The 20,024-nt window shown below is 36.0% G+C and overlaps 1 protein-coding gene across 1 annotated transcript in view; it reads right to left on the bottom strand.

The window, feature by feature from the left end:
- Positions 1–20,024, bottom strand: part of POLR2B (RNA polymerase II subunit B) — a 29,985-nt gene that overhangs the window by 351 nt on the left and 9,610 nt on the right. Inside the window, exons 4-24 of the mRNA XM_036764589.1 lie at positions 18,723–18,835; positions 15,424–15,643; positions 14,804–14,962; positions 14,242–14,406; positions 12,958–13,154; positions 12,632–12,751; positions 12,138–12,324; positions 11,078–11,221; positions 10,741–10,880; positions 10,536–10,647; positions 8,519–8,673; positions 7,877–8,075; positions 6,326–6,494; positions 4,273–4,369; positions 3,557–3,651; positions 2,316–2,566; positions 2,139–2,228; positions 1,781–1,888; positions 977–1,090; positions 713–873; positions 67–262 (exon numbers count right to left, since the gene is read on the bottom strand). Of these exons, the coding sequence (XP_036620484.1) occupies positions 67–262; positions 713–873; positions 977–1,090; positions 1,781–1,888; positions 2,139–2,228; positions 2,316–2,566; positions 3,557–3,651; positions 4,273–4,369; positions 6,326–6,494; positions 7,877–8,075; positions 8,519–8,673; positions 10,536–10,647; positions 10,741–10,880; positions 11,078–11,221; positions 12,138–12,324; positions 12,632–12,751; positions 12,958–13,154; positions 14,242–14,406; positions 14,804–14,962; positions 15,424–15,643; positions 18,723–18,835 (3,192 nt within the window). The remainder of the gene's footprint in view (positions 1–66; positions 263–712; positions 874–976; positions 1,091–1,780; positions 1,889–2,138; positions 2,229–2,315; positions 2,567–3,556; positions 3,652–4,272; positions 4,370–6,325; positions 6,495–7,876; positions 8,076–8,518; positions 8,674–10,535; positions 10,648–10,740; positions 10,881–11,077; positions 11,222–12,137; positions 12,325–12,631; positions 12,752–12,957; positions 13,155–14,241; positions 14,407–14,803; positions 14,963–15,423; positions 15,644–18,722; positions 18,836–20,024) is intronic.

Genomic DNA, 20,024 nt, shown 5'->3' on the forward strand with positions numbered 1-20,024 from the left:
AATATATCCTTAATAATCAAGACAGGGTCAAAATAAATTGGTTCACCAGAGGAAGTCTGTATGTACCTGAGTTTTATTACGACAGCCTCTGCACTCGTATGTATGTGTCCTGGTGTTAGCTATTGCCATTATTCCACAGAGATTGCATACATGAACTTGATATGGATCTGATGCTTCAAATAATCTTTCCCTTAGAAACTGGGCTGCACCATGAGCAATCTGACAGTCTCGTTCCATTTCTCCAAAACGCAGGCCACCATCACTGACACAGAAAAATAACATTCTATATTAAGATACTGCCAGGATTAATGGTAAAAGGTGTCCATCTAAATGACAAGTCATTAATAAGATGGACTGAAAAGTTTTTATACCCTTATTCCTCTTCTGGGGGGAAAAAAAGCTACCACTCGCAACATGGCTCGCAAAGATTTAAGAACTACTACTTATTAAAACTGTAAGGAAAAAGCTAACCACACAATTTCACAAGCGATAACGGCTCTCAGTACTTTAAATACTACTTGTATATAGCCAAGCCAGTGGTTTATCTGTTCGGTGTTTTAAGCCAAAGAAGCTTCAAAGACATCACTTGCCTTTTCAAATAGGTCATCCAACGCAATGAATACAGCAACACTGGTATTGACCCCATGTTTCTCCCTACATTAAAACCTTTACAAAAAACTTTTAACAGTAATAAACGCAAATATCTCCCTACCGAGATCTACCCTCCATGGGTTGTCTGTTAAGGATCTGAATAGGCCCTCTGGCACGGGAATGAATCTTATCATCCACCATATGCTTCAAACGCTGGTAATAAGTGGGGCCAATAAAAATTTGAGATGTGATTTTTCGACCAGTAAATCCATTGTACAGGACCTGAAACAGATGAGGAAATCCTGAAGCACAGACTTAAAAAAGTACATTCCACAGGTTGAGAAATCAACATGTAAAGAGAGCATTAGTGTTGAAGATATCATACCTCATTTCCTCTGAGATGGTAACCATAATCAGATAACAGATTAGAAATCTTCTGCACATTAACAGCATCATTAAATGGTGTGGCATCACCAATTTCACCTTTGTTAGCTGATACCTTTGGAAAAACAGAGTTATTTCTTTAAATTCTGCTCCCCCATCCTTTGAGGTAATTTTTAAGATACACATTTAACTAAAAGGCTCTTTTCCATAAAGTATCATAAGGAAAGATTTCCTACTTAATATTCAGGGTGCTGAAAATCATGACCTCTAGTGAGAATGGTTTAGCTTTACAGAATATATTCAGACACAAAAAAATTTCCCCCAACAATAAAACTACCTTAAACCAAATGGATCACAGATTCAGAGCTGAAGCTTTCAACTTGAAAGACATGTATAAAGCAGAATGAGACTCTGAAAAAGTCCTTAAAACATTCCTCATGCAAATTTATCAAGGTTTTTAGAATACAGAAAATTTAATTATGATTTTGTAAACAAAATTCACTTAAAACTTAAGCATAACCTTCCCACACTTCAAAAATTCTGAAATATAGGAACATCATCAGGAAAGGGGGCAGCTAGGTGGCGCAGTCAGTAGGACCTGAGTTCAAATCCAGCCTCACACACTTGACACACTAGCTATGCGACCTTGGACAAGTCACTTAACCCCAAATGCCCTGCCTTCCCCCCAAAAAAAATATTAAAAAAAGAAAGAAAATCAGCAAAGAAGGCAGGTTATAGACTTATTCTCCTGAGTCAAGAATGATAGTGACAAAGCTATGTACCTTACATATCTGATATTCCTTACCTTCCCTTGAAGACATTCAATCAAGTGACCAATGGTCATACGAGAAGGGATGGCATGGGGATTTATGATGATATCAGGGGTGATACCCTCACAGGTGAAAGGCATATCCTGAAAGGAGAAATATGCTGACTCTTAAGTCCTGAAAACCCCATTTTAGCTACTTAATAAAAATCAAGACCCCCCCCCCTCCATCTCTATTTATAATGACTTAAAATTTGCCTAGCATCCCTGTTCGCATAATCACTCAGGTGTTGATATAAAGCTTAATTTTTACCTCCTGTTTGACTTTTAAAAGCAAATTTTTAAAGTCAAATTTCACCCAAGTCTTAGAGGAAGAAAGAAAAGAAAACATAGCTACCTCTTGCCTGTACTGGATGCCACAGGTACCCTTTTGACCATGCCGACTGGCAAATTTGTCTCCAATCTGTGGGATTCTAACAGAGCGTACCTGAAGTCAAATAAAAACAAGCCTCAGTTAAGTCCATAACTACCAATTTACTTTCTATTCTGCTTACGTAGATAAAAATAAACTCACTCTTATTTTGCAAAACTTGTATCCTTCCTGGTTTAAGGTTACCATCACTTGATCCACAATACCAGTCTCACTAGTTCTGAGGAAAGTGCTACAGTCTCTCTTAGTGTAACGTCTATTTGTGCTCTCCAGTTCATCTTCATTTTCAGGCAGGGTTACTGTTTTACCAATAATAACGTCATCTCCTGATACACGGACACCAGGAGCTATCAAACCATCATCATCCAACTTGTCATAGATAGCATGCCTCATACCTACGAAACAGACAAAAAATCCTTCTGAAACTGTGCCATATAATATAAAAACTTAAAGATTTAAATATGTTGCCCTATGAAAGATAAAATACAGCATATGTAGATTATTTTATTTTCAAGTCAAAAAGGTGGCAGAAATCCCCAACAACATCACTACCATTCTGTGTTCATGTAACACCTCTATTCTAACCATCTACTTCACTTTGAAATAGTATTATGTAAAATGGATCAGGAGTAAAGAAGCCAAACTGTTCTCAACTTGATATAAGCTTATTATGTGATCTTAGGTAAGTCTCAGTAAGTTTCCTGAGCTGTATAACCCTTCAGAACTGTCACACCTATCAAACCCAAGCTCAGTGCCACATCAAAGTAAACAATACTTTTAATACAGTTCCCAAATATTTCTAAATTTGTCCAGAACTATACTGTTCTCTGGAACATCCCATACATCCACTTTGGATTCATTGTACAAGTACAGATTTTTAAGTGTCAAGAACAAATATATTTTTTTAAATAAAGTCATTAAATGTTGGATATTATTTATCCCATTACTTCTTTTTAAAAAATTACCTGGAAGTTATAATTGCATGCATATGACTAAAAAATAATAAGCCCAAATTCCACAGCCACATAAAAAAATCAGTCTTAGTCCTTGAGTCATATCAAATACTGACTGAAAATGGGAAAACTGAGGCACAATGTCTATTAGAGAATGCAACTTTAAAGCTTGAATAGATCAATGAAACACTGTCTTCTGATGTTTCTCAAACTTCCCCTTAATACAAGGCCCAACTAACAGTATGTTATGAACTAAATACAAATAATTTTGGTCCAATTCACATGTTATAGAACAACAGGTATTCTAATTTTGAGAACCACAAGTCATGTGGTATAATCTAAAATACAGAGGCCTAAATAACATGAAGAAAAATTCAATGATCCATAAAATTAAAGTGAATTCTACACATTTTGTCCATCAGCCTCTCTTACCCTGGCATGTTTCACGTGTTGGTTTTTCAAATACCTCTTCTTGGTCAAATCCCTTCTTAGATTCCTGTTCTTTGTAAGACCGATAAAAAACTGACCTGAAAAATAACAAACACATGCTCTAAGGCAACTTCTCTGCAGTTATAGTAGAAATATGTGACAGACTCCACTTAACAATGAACTTTTGAGTAATTATCACTTCATAAACAGAGTGCAAAATTTAAATCAAAAGACAAGAGAAATAGTAAAGAGAATAATTCCAAACCTAAAACGGCTCTCACAGAATCAACACAAGATGCCACTTCAAAATCAGCTTTTTCCTTAGAAGCCAATGACCCTTCATCTCACTAGGAGTCACCTGGCTACAAATGAAACTAGAGTTTACCATCACTTGAAAGAGTACGTTAAACTATGGCCTTCTGTATTAAAAAATTCAAGATATTTTATATATATGCCTCATTCAGCAATCACCCTTTGTATGTGATCCAATGGATTTGAGCTAATCCACAAAACCTCATGAATGAAAGCAAAAGAACAAAATGGGACATTTTCAATGACTAAAAAGGCTAAAAAACTGCTTTCAGGTTGAACTTTAAAGAAATTAAATATGAATTTCAAGAAGTGAGTTGTTAGCTAAAACCATGAAAAAAGAAACAAATCAAAAAGATATCTTTAATACTCCCTTCTGTCAGTAATTAGCAAATTTTGCAAAAGCTGACCTGAAAAAACCTCTATCAACAGCAGAACGGTTCATGATAACGGAATCTTCTTGATTATATCCAGTGTATGAAGCAATAGCCACAATCGAGTTGATACCTGAAATAGATCCACACACTGAAGATTAAGGTATGAACCACCCAAAAAAAAGTACAATTTTATGTGGAATCCACTGCATTTCTTCCTATTTTCCAGAATGTTATCTTACAGGCGGTACACATCTAACCCTGGATATTCTCATTAATGCAATGATTTGGCTAGACAGGTTTTACCCTTTTTATCCACATTCTGTTTTGACATGAAAATAACATCAGCAATCTCAACTCTGGTTATCTCCAGTCTGGCTGCTGCTCAAGGCCAATCTTACTGGGATCACTACCAGTCCAAACCCATTTTCTTCCACAGTCTGCTGATTGCTTTCCCTACGGCACTGCAAAAGTTTTTCAGGGTCCTGGCCTCTATAACATTACCAAGGACTGAGCATTAGTTATTAGGGAAAAAAATAACCAACAGCAATACTCCATACAACTGGTTTTCCATATTCCAGCTAAGTAAGAAATCTCATTTTTATTTGTTTAAAAAATTTGGTTAGTGCAAAAGTAAGCCAAAAGTTCATTCATCCTTTGCTGGGGATGAGGTACCACAACTGATCTCTCAACAGTACAGGAGCTAAGTGGTGCTGGCAATCACCCAAGAACACAATGCTTCTCATTACTAATGGCAGACCTAAGACGTGCCTTGTGGCCTCAGACTTTCAAGAGATCTCAGGGCAGGAAGAGAGATTAAAGGTAAGAGGAAGATGGCAGGATGCCCTCATATACATCTCTCTCTCCAAAACCCTGGTCACATGCTACCATTAAGCCACATGCTTCCACTGGGATGCAGGATGAGCTGCTGAATCTTGCATTAGTAGATCAAAATTCTAATCAAATATTCCTCCTGTACTGGCATCATAAAAGATGTTTCACTGAAAACACTACAATAGTGTTTCTTCATCAGTCTGAATTCCAAAAATACCCTTCATTATCAGAAAATCTGCTGACAAAGGTAGAAATAAAGAAGGCATAGGGATGTATTCTAAGAGATAGAGTCCTTCCCCTTAAAATAAAGTGGGCTGTGGCTCCCCATTGCTAATAAATTACACGGGGTGGGATCCTCCTGCCTCTCAATACAGTCCTCCCCACTCCATGGCAGAAGCCACACAAAGGTTCCACCTGGGTGACAGACCCTTAGGAGTTCCTATATTAAAGCCCTTCTCTTAGCCAAACCTAGGCCTATTAGCTACTGTGACTATCTGATAAAGCACCACTATTTTAGATGTCCTCTCTGTCACACTTCCCACTTTGGCCACTACCACCCCTAAGCTAGACCCAAGATAAAAATCTCTTATGGTTTGTTCTAAACAAAGGCCAACCCTGTTAAAAGCAACTTTGTAACCAGAGCATTTGTTCATTAATTTTCACTGCATACTGCAATATTATGTCCACCAAAAAAGAAAATTTGTGAAAATTAAAGGAAAGCATGAGAGGGACATAAAAGAGAAAAATCAGAATTAAAAGGTCAAAAAGGCATAATGTCCCTGCCTGGAATAATTCCAGGTCTGCTTTAGCCATTTCTCCAAATGGTCATCTCTATCAAGAAAAAGGGGATTTTTCAAAGTCCAGCCAATTATCCTGGAGTTCTACATACTTCTAATTCCAGAGAAGAAAAGTACTTCATCAAATCATGCTATCCAAATATTTTTTAATAAGCAGAATTACACCCACAGCCAAGGGCATGAGATCAGTGTTGAAAGAATAATACTAGATTCTTCAGTACAACAGTAACCCCTTGTGGAGGACTTAGTAAATTAACAATTCTAGCAATAGATTTTCCTATCAAAATGCTACAGTCCTTGTACTAACTAAAAGGCTGGTCCATTTTGCAGTTCAACACAAACTGACTATAATTAACCGGCTAAAAGATTATTATCTAGATTTAAGTTCTAAAATGACAATGATGTCAAAGAAATATACAATCATCTTTTGACATTTGGGAGGTAATAAACTAACATACCTGCTGGCAACTCTCTAAATCGCAGATACTCCATGGACCGTGTAGTCACAAGAGGCTTTTGAGGATAATACAGCACATGAGCCAACGTGTCCATACGAACATGGAAGTTGGTGATATAAACACCCATTGCCTGTTTACCCATAGCAGACTGATAGGTGTTTCTAGGAGACTAAAGCAAAAAGATGCAATGTCACTGAAAAATTAAAGCATACAAAAGAATGTATACTATAGAGGGAACTAGATCTGTCTGATAATTGTCCAGTAAAGTAAAAAGGCTTTCTTTTTCCTTAAATGTTAATGAAACGGTACATTCAACATCAAAGAATATTTCCCTGAAAAGATTAAAAATTATAGTTGAGAATTAAACACAACAGTGAAGACAGTAATACATTCATAATAGTATAAAAAAGACATAAAAAGCAATCACTACTGACCACTAAGCTTCATGACTCTACAAAGATATTGTAAATAAGCATAGTCAGGGTTTACACAGTATTTCTGACTGCTTTTGTTCTCTTTTATATTATTTTGTATAGAACTTTCCAAATGTCTGTACATTGTACACATTCATCAATCTTTATGAAAATGTAATGTCCCATTCCATTGATTTAACACAGCCTGCTGGACTATTTCCCAATCCTTGACATTTAACTCGAAGTAATTTCATGCAGTTTTTTTTTTTCTTTTTAACTATTTCCTTGGTAGCTAACACCAATAAGAGATAACCAAATCAACAGGATTGACCAATCACATGGCTTTTGTTAAATATTGCTAGATTATTTTCAACTGTGCAACCATGTAGGCAAAATACAAGCGTACTTGTTTCTCAAAGCCCTGAAAACATTAAGTTTTGTCAATATTTACTTATTTCAGCTAAATCAATGGATATTACTGTCACATTATGACTAACAACAATTAAATGATGAAATTTTTAAAAATTAGATTATTTTCCCAAGATTTTATATGCTATTTTTGTTTCCTCCTTTGTAAACTAGCAGTTCATAAACTTCACTGTCTGACCTCCCCACCCCAACCTCCCACCTGTGACTACATATTATCCTGATGGTCCATTTCCTGTATATTCTGGAAGTCAATCCTTTACCTAACAAGTTTACTGGAATATCCTCTCACCAGTGTTACTTTTCTTTTCATCTTTGTTTTCCTGTATTTGAATGTTTTTAAATTTTAATAAAATCAAACTCATCAACCTTAGCTAAGAATTTCTTCCACTACTCTGGTAATTTGGGATGAGCATACTGTTAGGTTTCTCTTAGTTTTTTATAAGCTTTTTGTATTTACTTGTAAATTCATCTGGAGTTTTCTGTGGTATATGAAGGAAAATAAATATAAATTTCTTTTTCTCTATAATGTTATCCACTTTCCCCAACAGTACTGCTGAATAACAATTTCTAAAAATACACTGTCTTAGTCAGAAAGGATTTTCTCAAAAACAGATCCCTATAAACTAGTCACACATTTTATTATACTTTCCCACCTCGCTTATTATGATTCCTCAGGATTACACACTATGAGATTAAAAGTGCTACTAACCTGATTGTGATCAGGAAAAGGAATAATAGATGCACACACGCCCAGGATCATTGATGGGTGAATTTCACAGTGGGTATATGTAGAACAGTAAGCGACTCCCTTCTCCTGTAAGTCATCTGGAGTCATGGCAAGCATCACAGTTTCTTCTTCCAGGGTATCGATATATTCCACCACTCCACTCGCCACAAGATCTTGCCAACTGAAAAATTAAACAAGTTTTCCCAATTCTTTATAGTTCCTAAAATCCAGTTTTATTATCTTCACTTTTTTCACTTTCAGATATATCCTGTTAAATCTGAACATGACAGAAAGACACTAATGCTGAAATGCGTTGTTCAGTCATTTCCGACTCTTCATGACCCCACCTGGGGTCTTCTTGCCATTTCCTTCTCCAGGTCATTTTACAGATGAAGAAACTGAGGCTAACAGGGTTAAGTGACTTGCCTAGGGTACCCAGCTAGTAAGGGTCTGAGGTCACATTTGAACTCAGGTTCCCCTGATTCTAGGCCCAGCCTTCTATCCAGTGCACCAATTAGCTACCCTAATGCGGAAATACAACTGTCAAAGTCCATTGTTTAAGAAAAGCATAATTTCCAAATGTAATCATTCAAAATATACACACGTTCCTTCTTAAATTCCTACCTGTAATTGTTATATTCACGTTCTTTTAACTGATCAATGTGCCTCTTCTTCAAAAGGAGCTTCTGTTTTTCAACAATTAAAAGTGGTCTGCAAATTCGGCCTGCATCTGTATAAATGCGAATCTCTCTCTCTCGAATATCTCTGATCATAGAAACCTGTTTTTTATAAAAACAGAGAAGGATGATGTATCTATATTTTCTCTATGTCATTAAGGTTTAGCTAAAAAAAAAAAAAAACAGGACCAAGTTCACACAAAATTTCTGAGGCAAGTAAGTTTAAAAAAAAAAAAGAGTTCATCTAAGTTGTTGTTTTCAATATGCATATGACAGACACTAGATATAAAATAAATGCAAAATTTGTATTTATGTGGATAAAAAGCTGCACTTAATTAATCAGAGAATGCTGTCCAAATTAATGCCATACAACCAATAAATGAAACATAACCAGTACCACAATTTCATTTTTTGTCTTCTCACAGAAAATATAAAGGAGTTCCAAACTATATATGGTGCACAATACACTTGATACCACCATTCTACAATTTACTGAAACCCTTCACTTTCCTGGTCCAGACTTATCTACTAAAAGTGAAAGGATATTAGGCAAATGTCTTGAATGTCAATATGCTTAGAATGACATAACTATTCACAAAAATTCACATTTATCTAGTGTCATAAGATTTGTAAAGAACTTTTCTCAAAGCAACACTGAGGAAAGCAGCATTTTATCCCCATTTACAGATGAGGAAACTAAGGCAGTAATCAACAGATTCCTGGTCAAGGCTGTCAAGATTCACCTCACAAGTCACTAGGGTCTGAAACAAAGATGTTTAAGGATGTTCTACAATTAGTGAAGGTCTAGTATAGCTCACTCAAAGCTAAGCCTCAAAGAATCAGATATCATACCTAAGATCTGAGACAGCTTAAATGGTATTCTGACTTCCCCCCAAAAAACTCGTCTTTAATACTAGGGAGAGTGTAAAACCTGCCAAAATGAGAACTATGGCTTATCAAGAGATCCTGAGTCTTGACAAATTATATATTGCCAAGTTGGAGTAAGATTTTCCTGTTAGAGGAAAGATATAATCAGCTGTGCCTGACCAAAAGGACTCAGGTTTCTGACTTAAGGTAATAATATGATCTTTTGTAAGGACCAGGCAATTTTCATTTGCACAGCATCTCCAGAAAAGTGTCAAGAGGTCAAATGAAAAACTGTAACTGGAGGTAAGACAAAATCAGGGGCCTCAGGGAAGAGCATATACTGACTAAACAAAGTACATCTTAGATCTCTTCTATAAGGCATGTGTTCAGTCACAGAATCTTAATTCCACCTTGAAAAATAAAAGTGGAGTGCCTATTGAGAAAAGTACCTGAGAACTAAAAAAAGAATTCCCATATCTTCTTCCAATTCATGAGGGAGTATGTCTGGTAAACAAATTAACTATCTTCCCTCATTCAGGGCACTATATAGTAAGCAGATGAAGTTGATTGATAATAAACCTACTCTACCTTCCTAAGAAGTATATAATGCTCAGATTAGTTTTAAGACCAGAGAAAAGAAATCCAAAACTGGCTCACAGTGGGTGGATGAGTTGTGTTCTTGGCATTCAAATAACATAAATGAGGATGGGTTGCCTTCCTGACATTCAAATTATGTTAAACTCTATTAACTATGTGAAGAGACCTAATCCTGAAGCAGAAAAAGAAATGTGCTGACAGGATGGAGGTCCAGACCCAGGAGGATGAGGCGAGCTACCATCTAAGGCCAGGATCAATTGCATCTAAAAGTACTTCACAAATCAGAATTACAATTAATCTATTACAGGTAATTAATCTATCACAGGTATAATGAATGAAAATCTAGACTGAGAGTTCAATTAAAGTTTCTGAGTGAAAAGTTTCAATTTGGATTAAAGGAAACCTATTCAAAGAAGCTATGGAAAGTTAACTTTGGCTAATTATATGAATTACTTAAAATAACCTATCCAAAGCTGAAATCTCTAATTCAAGAATCTTACTTCAGAGACAATGATATCCATCTGGCGTCGCAATTTCCTTAGGGTATTCATAAGCTGTTCAGGATCTTTATGTATTCCAACCCAGCAGCCATTAACAAAGATCTTGGTTGCACTAAAATTGAAGATTTTTAAAATGTTGTATATAATTATTCCTTATTAACCAAAATTCATAGAACTACCACCCCCAATAAATTCTCATACGAACTCAGCAATCGCAGCAGGAGAAATTTCTTCTAGATTTTCCATACTCCATTCTTCCAAAAACTCCAGAATTGGAGAAGGCTGAGATCCGACAGAAATATAAGCCATCAGGGCTAAATTCTTCACAAGTCCTACTGCATGGCCCTTTTAAAAAAAAAAAAGTGGTCATTATTTTAACAAAATCCATAAAAAATGTATTTCAAACCTTTTAAATTTAATGTTCCCATTATATTTACTCTGGCATTTACAAATCTTAGAACTGAGATGCAATACAAAATGAATTTTACAAATAAAGATATGTTAAATTAATGATTAGCTAGATTCATGTTTTGAAATATTACCTCTGGAGTCTCAGCAGGACACACCATTCCCCACAATGTATTATGCAACTGTCTTGGCTTTGCTAATTTACCATCTCTACCAATTGGTGAGTTCAAACGACGCAAGTGAGAAAGAGTAGATGCAAAGGTCAGACGGTTTAATACCTGGGGAAATGAGTAAATTTAGTAAAGTTAGGCTCAATTCTTCCTGTAATCATCGTCTTCTGTCAAATACTAGAACAAGCTAAATTTGAAGGTGTGTGTCAGTGAGGGTTTGAAACTGCAATTCTACTTTATCTAGCCTTTATTACCACAGCTTCCCAGAATCTCTGATCCCTTCTGGCTGGAAGTAAGGGAAGAGAGAGTGGTCCTGGAAATAGGGGCTGCTTTCTGAAGGTTGAACAGATTACTTTAGTGTATGCAACATCCCAGTCAATTAAAAAACATGCAAAAAATCTTATTAGACAAATAGGTTAACCTATTCCCATTTTTCTATGAAAGGTTAACAAATACTAGCAATCTATCAACAAACTTTTCTGTACATATCCTCACTTCTTAAGCAAATTCTTAAACATACTGTCAAAGAAAAGGACAGGTTTTTTTTTTTTTTAAGAAAGCAAACATGCTCAATTTGTTTGAAGTTTTTGAGCAATTTCCCAGCACCAGTCCTATGAGGCAGCTATTGTCACTACATATACACTAAGCTGATACTTGGAAACACTTTTAAAAGTAGAATATAATAAAAGAGATACTTAAAATAGCTGAATATCCAGCAATTAACTTCTAATTTGGGGGCCTTTAAAATATGGACAATATATTTTAATGGGGACTATTTTCTTCTCATAAGTATTCAAATTTATTCAAAATTATACTGAATAAAATGAATGCCAAAAATTAAGATTTTCTTTGCAATAACAAGCAATTAACAAATAGATTTCCCAATTTAAAAATCCCTAACAATTTCACATCTGGAAAGCAATGAAGCATTTACAGATGAAAAGCCCATAAAAATAAATTAATGTAGGAACTGCTAGGATTCTACTACAAATTTTAAAGTTAAAACAGTTTGTGAAAACTTTACCTGAGATACTCCAGCTCTAGCCTGGTGAGCTTTCTTTTGATCACCCCAGTTCCCAGTAGCTAAAGAATATTTCAAGCCATCTGATATGATCCTTGTTTTAATTGCCAACTCCAAGTTGAAGTCCTTGCCTCTATCAATAAATTTCTGTGCATATATCCTCACTTCTTTAAGTAAATTCTTAAACATGCTGCCAAAGAAAATGATTTTTAAAAAACATTTATCACACTCACATGTCAAATATCTGAATAAGCACACAAAAATCACTGGCAAAATTCATATAGCCTAGAATTATTTACCACAAACAGCATAGAAATTATTTTATTAAGTTTTGCTGGGTAATACACACACACACCACACCACCCACCCACCCACCCACACACACACACCCACACACACACACACACCCCACCCACCCCACCCCACCCCTACACACCAGGTTCCTGTGTTTCTGTGCTTTCCATAAGAGTACCAAACATTTTTTCTGTAATTCTTACCCTCTAAACAAAAATGCAAGCAGCGGGCCAGCCAGATCCAGTCTCTTGTTTCCATAGTGATCTCTGTCATCCAGTTCCCTTCTTCCAAGAGCAGCCAGAAGTAGTCTATGAACCATATACCTACAACCAAAAAGAACCCTGGGTTTCTATCTTTTTTTTTTCAAGATAAGAGAACATGAAGAACATTCACCCCAAGATAAAGTATAAAGTTCACATCTTTTATAGACATATAACATAGCAGAAATTTCAACTGGAAATATTTTTCACTTTCAACAAAAACTGCTCTCTTATAGAGCAAAGCATTGAAAACAAAACAAAAAACATACCCTAGGAAATAGGCTTTTTTTGTTTCACAAAAGTCACTGACACCAACGTGAGGAAGCATTTCTTTCTGTAAAACTTCTTTTGCATATTTAATTCTTTTCTCCTTAGTAACACCAGGCTTTGCTCCTCTTGAGCCAATAAAATTGAGCGCAACATTCTGCTCCTGGATGACAAAAGCTTCATCTAAAGAAGGTTTGACCTTTATATTAAAAAATTAAAACAATAATTAATTTCAGTCCAACATCCCACACCCCAAGTAAGTCCTTACCACCCAGTTTATTCTTTATTAAATATTCTTAATAAGTCTATTCTATACTTGAAAATATAAAATAAACCATAAAATCAGTTAAATAGGTTGGATAGGACCTTGGAAATCCAAGTTCTTTGATAAATTCCAACAATTAAAACTTCCTTGAAAAAAGTACCAGGAGCTGCACTTTTTAAAAGCTTTCAATGAGGAATGACAAAATAAAATTTGCAAGAAATAAAAATATTACAATAGTTAAGTATAAGTAAGGGAAAAGAGGATGGGGGGAGTGGGGTGACAGAAGGGAGGGCTGACTGGGGAACGGGGCAATCAGAATATATGCCATCTTGGAGTGAGGGGGAGGGCAGAAATGGGGAGAAAATTTGTAATTCAAACTCTTGTGAAAATCAATGCTGAAAACTAAAAACATTAAATAAATAAATGAATGAATGAATGAATGAATGAATAAATAAAAGAAAAAATTCAGGATGAAATTAAAAAAAAGAATAGTTAAGTATGTTTTCTCTGCCATCAAAGCTACGACTATTCTAAGTTAAGTGCACATTATGTTACTAAGATAAAGTCCTGGGATTGGATGTACCCTCTTGAGAGAGGAGAGTGAGCCAAAAAATGACAACATTCCACTAGCTGGAGTTCTTCTTTTGCCTCCAGCTATGTTCTGTGATTAGTATACACTGAATTTAATAATATTAAGTACTTGTTTCTATGTCAACATTATATAATGAAAATTAATATTTATACTGTTACCCTGAGGCAAATATGATATAAGGGTAAAAAAGGTTAAATGGTAGTTATTTTACTGTCCTCTCACTAAGAATACAGGCTAGGGAGTTTTAGAAACTTTTTCAATAATGAGGATTAAAACAAACTGAAGATTCATTAGAAATCCTCAATTAATTAGAAAATTAAGTTAACTCATTAGCCAAAAACCACCTAATGCCTGAGTATTCAAATTTAAAGTAGTTTTTACAATGCCCTTCAACAGACTAAATGAGCACTGGATTTGACCTTCACATACCATTTCCATCATCTCTGGATCTTCAAAATCATAAATAATATGTTCTAAGATGTCTCTGTCAGACACAAAACCTAAGGCTCGAAACACAATGATAATGGGAACTTCTTGCTTGATGTATGGTAAAGTAGCGACAATGCGCTGACCAATTGCGCTCTTCTTTGCACCCTACAAAAGAAATGAATAGCACACACAAAAGTACATAAATATTCCTCTAGTAAAATTATTTAATATCTCACTCTATGCATTTCATAAGCACACCTCCCACACAAAGATAAGATTCAAATCTGCTCATATTGGGCTCATGTTTTTCACATTTGGGTTAAGGGGAAAGTGCTCAAAGGAGACAAAATCCCCACGGGCTCACACACCTTCCCACCAAGGTTCCCTCAGACCTGCAAAATAGTGAGGTGCACTGTGGCTGTACAGGAATTAACTACTGCCCCACATTCACACCTTCTGTGAGTAAGGTGAATGGAGAGGGAATATGCCCAGAAAGTTGAAAGAAGACAGATCAGAAATGAAAAACAAATATTATCTCAGTGCTTCTGTTAATGCTCCATACCTGTCCTCCTCTTGCAAGCATGCTAACCCATATAGTACTTGTGGGTCGGGAAGAATTCTCCAGACATGACCTACATTCTCCTGTATACGCATATTTGGAATCTTTTTTGGCAAACACATATACTGTGTTTGTTGCCATTTTCTCTTGGGCAATCAGAACCTATGTAGGAGATGGGGGAAAATCCTTAATGTTAACGACAAAACACATTAAAATACCTAATGCAGAAAAAAAAGCATCCAAATTTGCATATTTAGTCTATGATAATATAGTATATAAAAATAATACTGTTAATGTTTTAGCTCCCTTTATTCTAAAATTACTAAAACACTTGAAAGATTAAATCTTGATTTCCATAAGACATTCATGTTGTACAAAACTCTAGGCAGAGATGTGCAAATATAAGTTGCTGTTCTAAATATCAGCTGTATTTTCTAGACACTGAGGCAAAACTTTAAGCTAGTTTAAATTCCAGCAACCAAATTTCCCACGATTCCACCAGGATTCCAAAACCTAAAGTTCGCTACTGACACAATACTGTATTTTTCCAACTTTAACTTCTGTTATTTGTCATTTTAAAAAAACATACCAACGTTAATTTGCATAAGAATTGCTCATTTTACCTTTTCAGATCCATTAATAATGAAATAGCCACCAGGATCAAGAGGGCATTCATTTAATTCACAGAGATCACGGTCAGTTAAACCATTTAGCAGACAGTATGTTGAACGAAGCATAATTGGAATTTTTCCTATAAATGTTTTTTGATGCTGTGTTTGAAGCTGTTCTTCTCCCTCTTTAATAACTGTTTTTGTGATATCCACATAAAGAGGAGCAGAATACCTTTGAAAATAAAAACAAAGTGAATTTTGTCTTTTTTTCTCTTTTTTAATCTGTTACAAAGGCGACTAGTGCCTAGAGAATCAAGTAAAAAATTACTTGAAATAACAAATAACTTTAGCAAAGCTGCAGGATATAAAACAAGCCCACATAAATCCTCAGCATTTCTATATATTACTGACAGAGCCCAACAGCAAGAGATAGAAAGAGAAATTCCATTAAAGTTACTATAGACACTATAAAATATTTGGGAGTCTACCTGCCAAAACAAACCCAGATACTATATGAACACAATTACAAAACACTTTCACACAACTAAAGTCAGATCTAAATAACTGGAATAACATCAGTTGCTCGTGGTTAGGCCAAGCTAATATAATAAAAATGACAATTCTACCTAAATTAATTTACTCATTCAGTGCCATACCAAACTACCAAAAAATTATTTATAGAGCTAGAAAAAATAATAACAAAATCCATCTGGAATAATAAAAGGACCACAATATCAAGGGAATTAATGAAAAGAAATGCTAGGGAAAGTGGCCTTGCCATACCAGATTTTAAACTATATTATAAAGCAGCAGTCTTCAAAACTATTTGGTATAAGCTAAGAAATAGAGTGGTGGAGCAGTGGAATAGGTTAAGTACACAAGACACAGTAGTCAATGACTATAGTAATCTACTGTTTGATAAAACCCAAAGACTCCAGCTTCTGGTATAAGAACTCACTATTTCATAAAAACTGCTGGGAAAACTGGAAAACAGTATGGCAGAAACTGGGCATAGACCAATATCTCATACCATATACCAAGATGAAAGTCCAAATGGGTACACAATTTAGATATAAAAGCTGATACTACAAAACAAACTGGGAAAGCAAGGAATAGTTTACCTGTCAGATTTATGGAGAACGGAAGAATTTATGACCAAACAAGAGACAGAGAACATGATGAAATGCAAAATAGATAATTTTGATTATATTAAATTGAAAAGTTTTTGTACAAACAAAGCCAGTGCAACCAATATTAGAACAGAAGCAGAAAACTGGGAAAGAATTTTTACAACCAGTATCTGTGATAGAGGCTTCATTTCTAAAATATATAGAGAACTGAGTCAGATTTACAAGAATACAAGTCATTCCCCAACTGATAAATAGTCAAAGGATAGGAACAACCAGTTTTCAGAAAAGAAATTAAAGATATCTATAGTCATATGAAAAAATGCTCTAAATCGCTATTGATTAGAGAACTGCAAATCAAAACAACTCTTAGGTACCACATCACACCTGTCAGATTGGCTAACATGACAAAACAGGAAAATGATAAATGCTAGAGAAGATATGGGAAAATTGGAATACTAATGCATTGCTGGTGGAGTTGTGAACTGATTCAACCATTCCGGAGAGCAATTTGGAACTATACTCAAAGGGCTATAAAAATGTGCATACCCTTTGACACTGCAATAACACTTCTAGGGCTGTATCCCAAAGAGATCATACAAATAGGAAAAGAACCCACACGTACTAAAATATTTATAGCACCTCTTTTTCTGGTGGCAAAGAACTGAAATTGAGGAGATGCCCATCAGTTGGGGAATGGCTGAACAAGTTGTGGTATATGACTGTAATGGAATACTACTGTGCAATAAGAAATGAGGAACAGATGAACTTCAGAAAAACTCTGACTTGTATGAACTGATGGTGAGTGAGGGGAGCAGAATCAGGAGAACATAGTATAGTTACAGCCACATTGTGTGATGACTAACTTTGATAAGACGTGGCTCTTCTCAGCAATGCAAGGTTCTAAGACATCTCCAAAACACTCATGATGGAAAATGTTATCGGCATCCAGAGAAAGAATTACGGAGTCTGAATGCAGATCAAAGCATACTATTTTCTCTCTCTTTTTTGTTTTGTTTCTTCTTTCTCATGCTTCATTCTATTGGTTATAATTCTTCTTTGCAATATGACTAATGTGAAAACATGCTTAATGTGAATGTATATTTAGAACCTATATCAGACTGCAAGCAATCTGGGGGCGGGGGAGGAGGGAGAGGGAGAAATTTTAGAACTCAAAAGTGTTATGGAACTGAATGTTGTAAACTGAAAATAAATTAATTTAAAAAAACCAACAACAACAAAGGCAGCTAGTGGTGTAGTTGATAGAATGATTGACTGTGAATGAGCACCTGAGTCAAATCCTGTCTCAGACATTAGCTACATGACTCCCTTATTCTAAGTTCCCTCATTTGTAAATTGAGATAGTAACACCAGCACCAATACACTTATTTGTGGGACTGTTGTAAGGATCAAACTGTCTGGTGCTATATAAATATCATGCACGGGGCAGGGAGCGGGGAGGGGCCCCAGGCCTCTAAGGTGTGCTAAGAACATGTCAGAGCAAACCACATGTTAGACGTGGAATCAGAAAGAACTGAGTTCAAAATCTGCCTTACTTATTACTACTGGCCTCCCCCATTAGACTGTGAGCTTCAAGAGGACAGGGACTATCTTTCACTTTTCTTTGCATCCCCTGCATTTGTCAGTGTCTGGCACATAGTCAGCCCTTAATAAACATTTACTATCTAACCCTAGGGCATGTCACTTAACCTCTCAGCCTCAATTTCCTCATCTGTAAAATAGAGATGACAGAAACCTTCCTTACAGGGTTGTTGCAAGGATGATCAAATGAGAGTCTATATAGAAAAGGCCTTGCAAACCTTGAAGTGCTATATAAATGCTAGCTATTACTATTATTTTTGCAAAGGAAGACTTGTGGGATGGATGGGGGTGTGTGACATGTCTGTAAATCAATGTGCTATAAAAATAAAAGGCAATAAAAAAAGAAAAAAAGTTTTGCCATGATCCAGATATTCCCTAATTATTAATCCTCTACGTGGACTGGATGAAAAGAGCATCATCTTTTCATGAATAGTTCAGTTATGTATAGATGCTTTACAATTCAGTGTTTTGCTCATCACAGTACAACATGCCTGCTAGATGAGGCGCCACAAGATTCCGTGGCCTGCTCATGCCTTAAAAGTTTATACCATCAGCTGCCAACAAGAAGGAAATGTTTCTTACGTGAGATTCCGCAATCTAGCTTCATTTGGCATCATAGGTGAAGGAGCCCCATCTCTTTCCCAGTGAGTAGGCTTGGAGAGATAAATCTGTTCAAACTTCAGCAGATATCGAGGCTGGAATTAGACAAAAATGTAGCAAATTCAAATCAAGGCATTATCACATTTTTATGAAAGCTGCCATGATTCCCGCTGCTGACTGCTAATACATTTTAATTAGGTTACTATCTATCTGCTCTCAGTCTTCTTTTCCATTCGGCTTTCAATACCAGGCAGCTCCATGAGGCAATTCAGTGAACAATGTTACACTTGGAATTAGGAACCCCTAAGGTCAATCCTGCCTCAACAGGTCACTGAGAGAATAGACTGTTCTGAGGCTCAGATGAGATGACATGTGTGAAGTGCTTCATAAACTTTAAAGTGCTACAGAATGCTAGTTATAAGTATCAAATCCTCTATCCGGTCAACACGGTATGAAACTGTCTAGGCCCTGAAAAGTCGGCATAGATATTGTGTACTTGTAATTTTAGACATACAAGCTTTCTTAACATTCAGAAGTAAAACCCAAATGAAGATTTCTGAATGACCTGAAAACACCAAGTCTGCTGCGGAGTTGTTTATTAAATAATGATAATGTATTTAAACTATTCCTATCATGATCCTATGGGATTAAACCTGTGATTCCGACCCCATGCTTTTAAAAAAAGATGGACCTACTGGCTCATCAAAATTTAAGGGTAATGGACGAGATGCTGGGCAGACTGTTGCAAGTAAGTTCTAAGCAGAGCCAGGGCAGCCATGGTTAGGTGTATGAATGGTTTGGAGGCTGCAAATAAGAAGACATTCAGCACCTGAGCCAACAGGTCATCTGTCCTTCCTGTCTATTCCAAGGACTGCCTCCAAGCTCGGGTCATTGTTACCTCACAGCTGAACTACAGACTATTGTTTACAGTCTATTCCCACTCCAAAACATCCTAAAAACATCTGTCACATCCTCCTAAAACACCATTACACACGTTTTGTTTACAAAAAAGAAAACCAAAAACCCTTCAGTGGTTCCAGATCACCTAGAGAACGAAGTCTACAGTATTCTACTCTAACACTCAACACCCACTAGAATCTGGCCACTGAGATTTCCCTCCAGCCAAATTAATCTACTTAACTAAACCTCCAACACACCATGCACATCCCCCCATCAGCAATTCATTCCATCTTCCTCTGCTTACAATTACTCGTGCACCTTTCTCAGCCCCAGCTCCAATCCTTTGGATCTGGGCTTCTGACTCATGAGAGTACACAATATCTA

Source organism: Trichosurus vulpecula, chromosome 6, assembly GCF_011100635.1.
Source record: "Trichosurus vulpecula isolate mTriVul1 chromosome 6, mTriVul1.pri, whole genome shotgun sequence".
Taxonomy (NCBI): Eukaryota; Metazoa; Chordata; class Mammalia; order Diprotodontia; family Phalangeridae; genus Trichosurus; species Trichosurus vulpecula.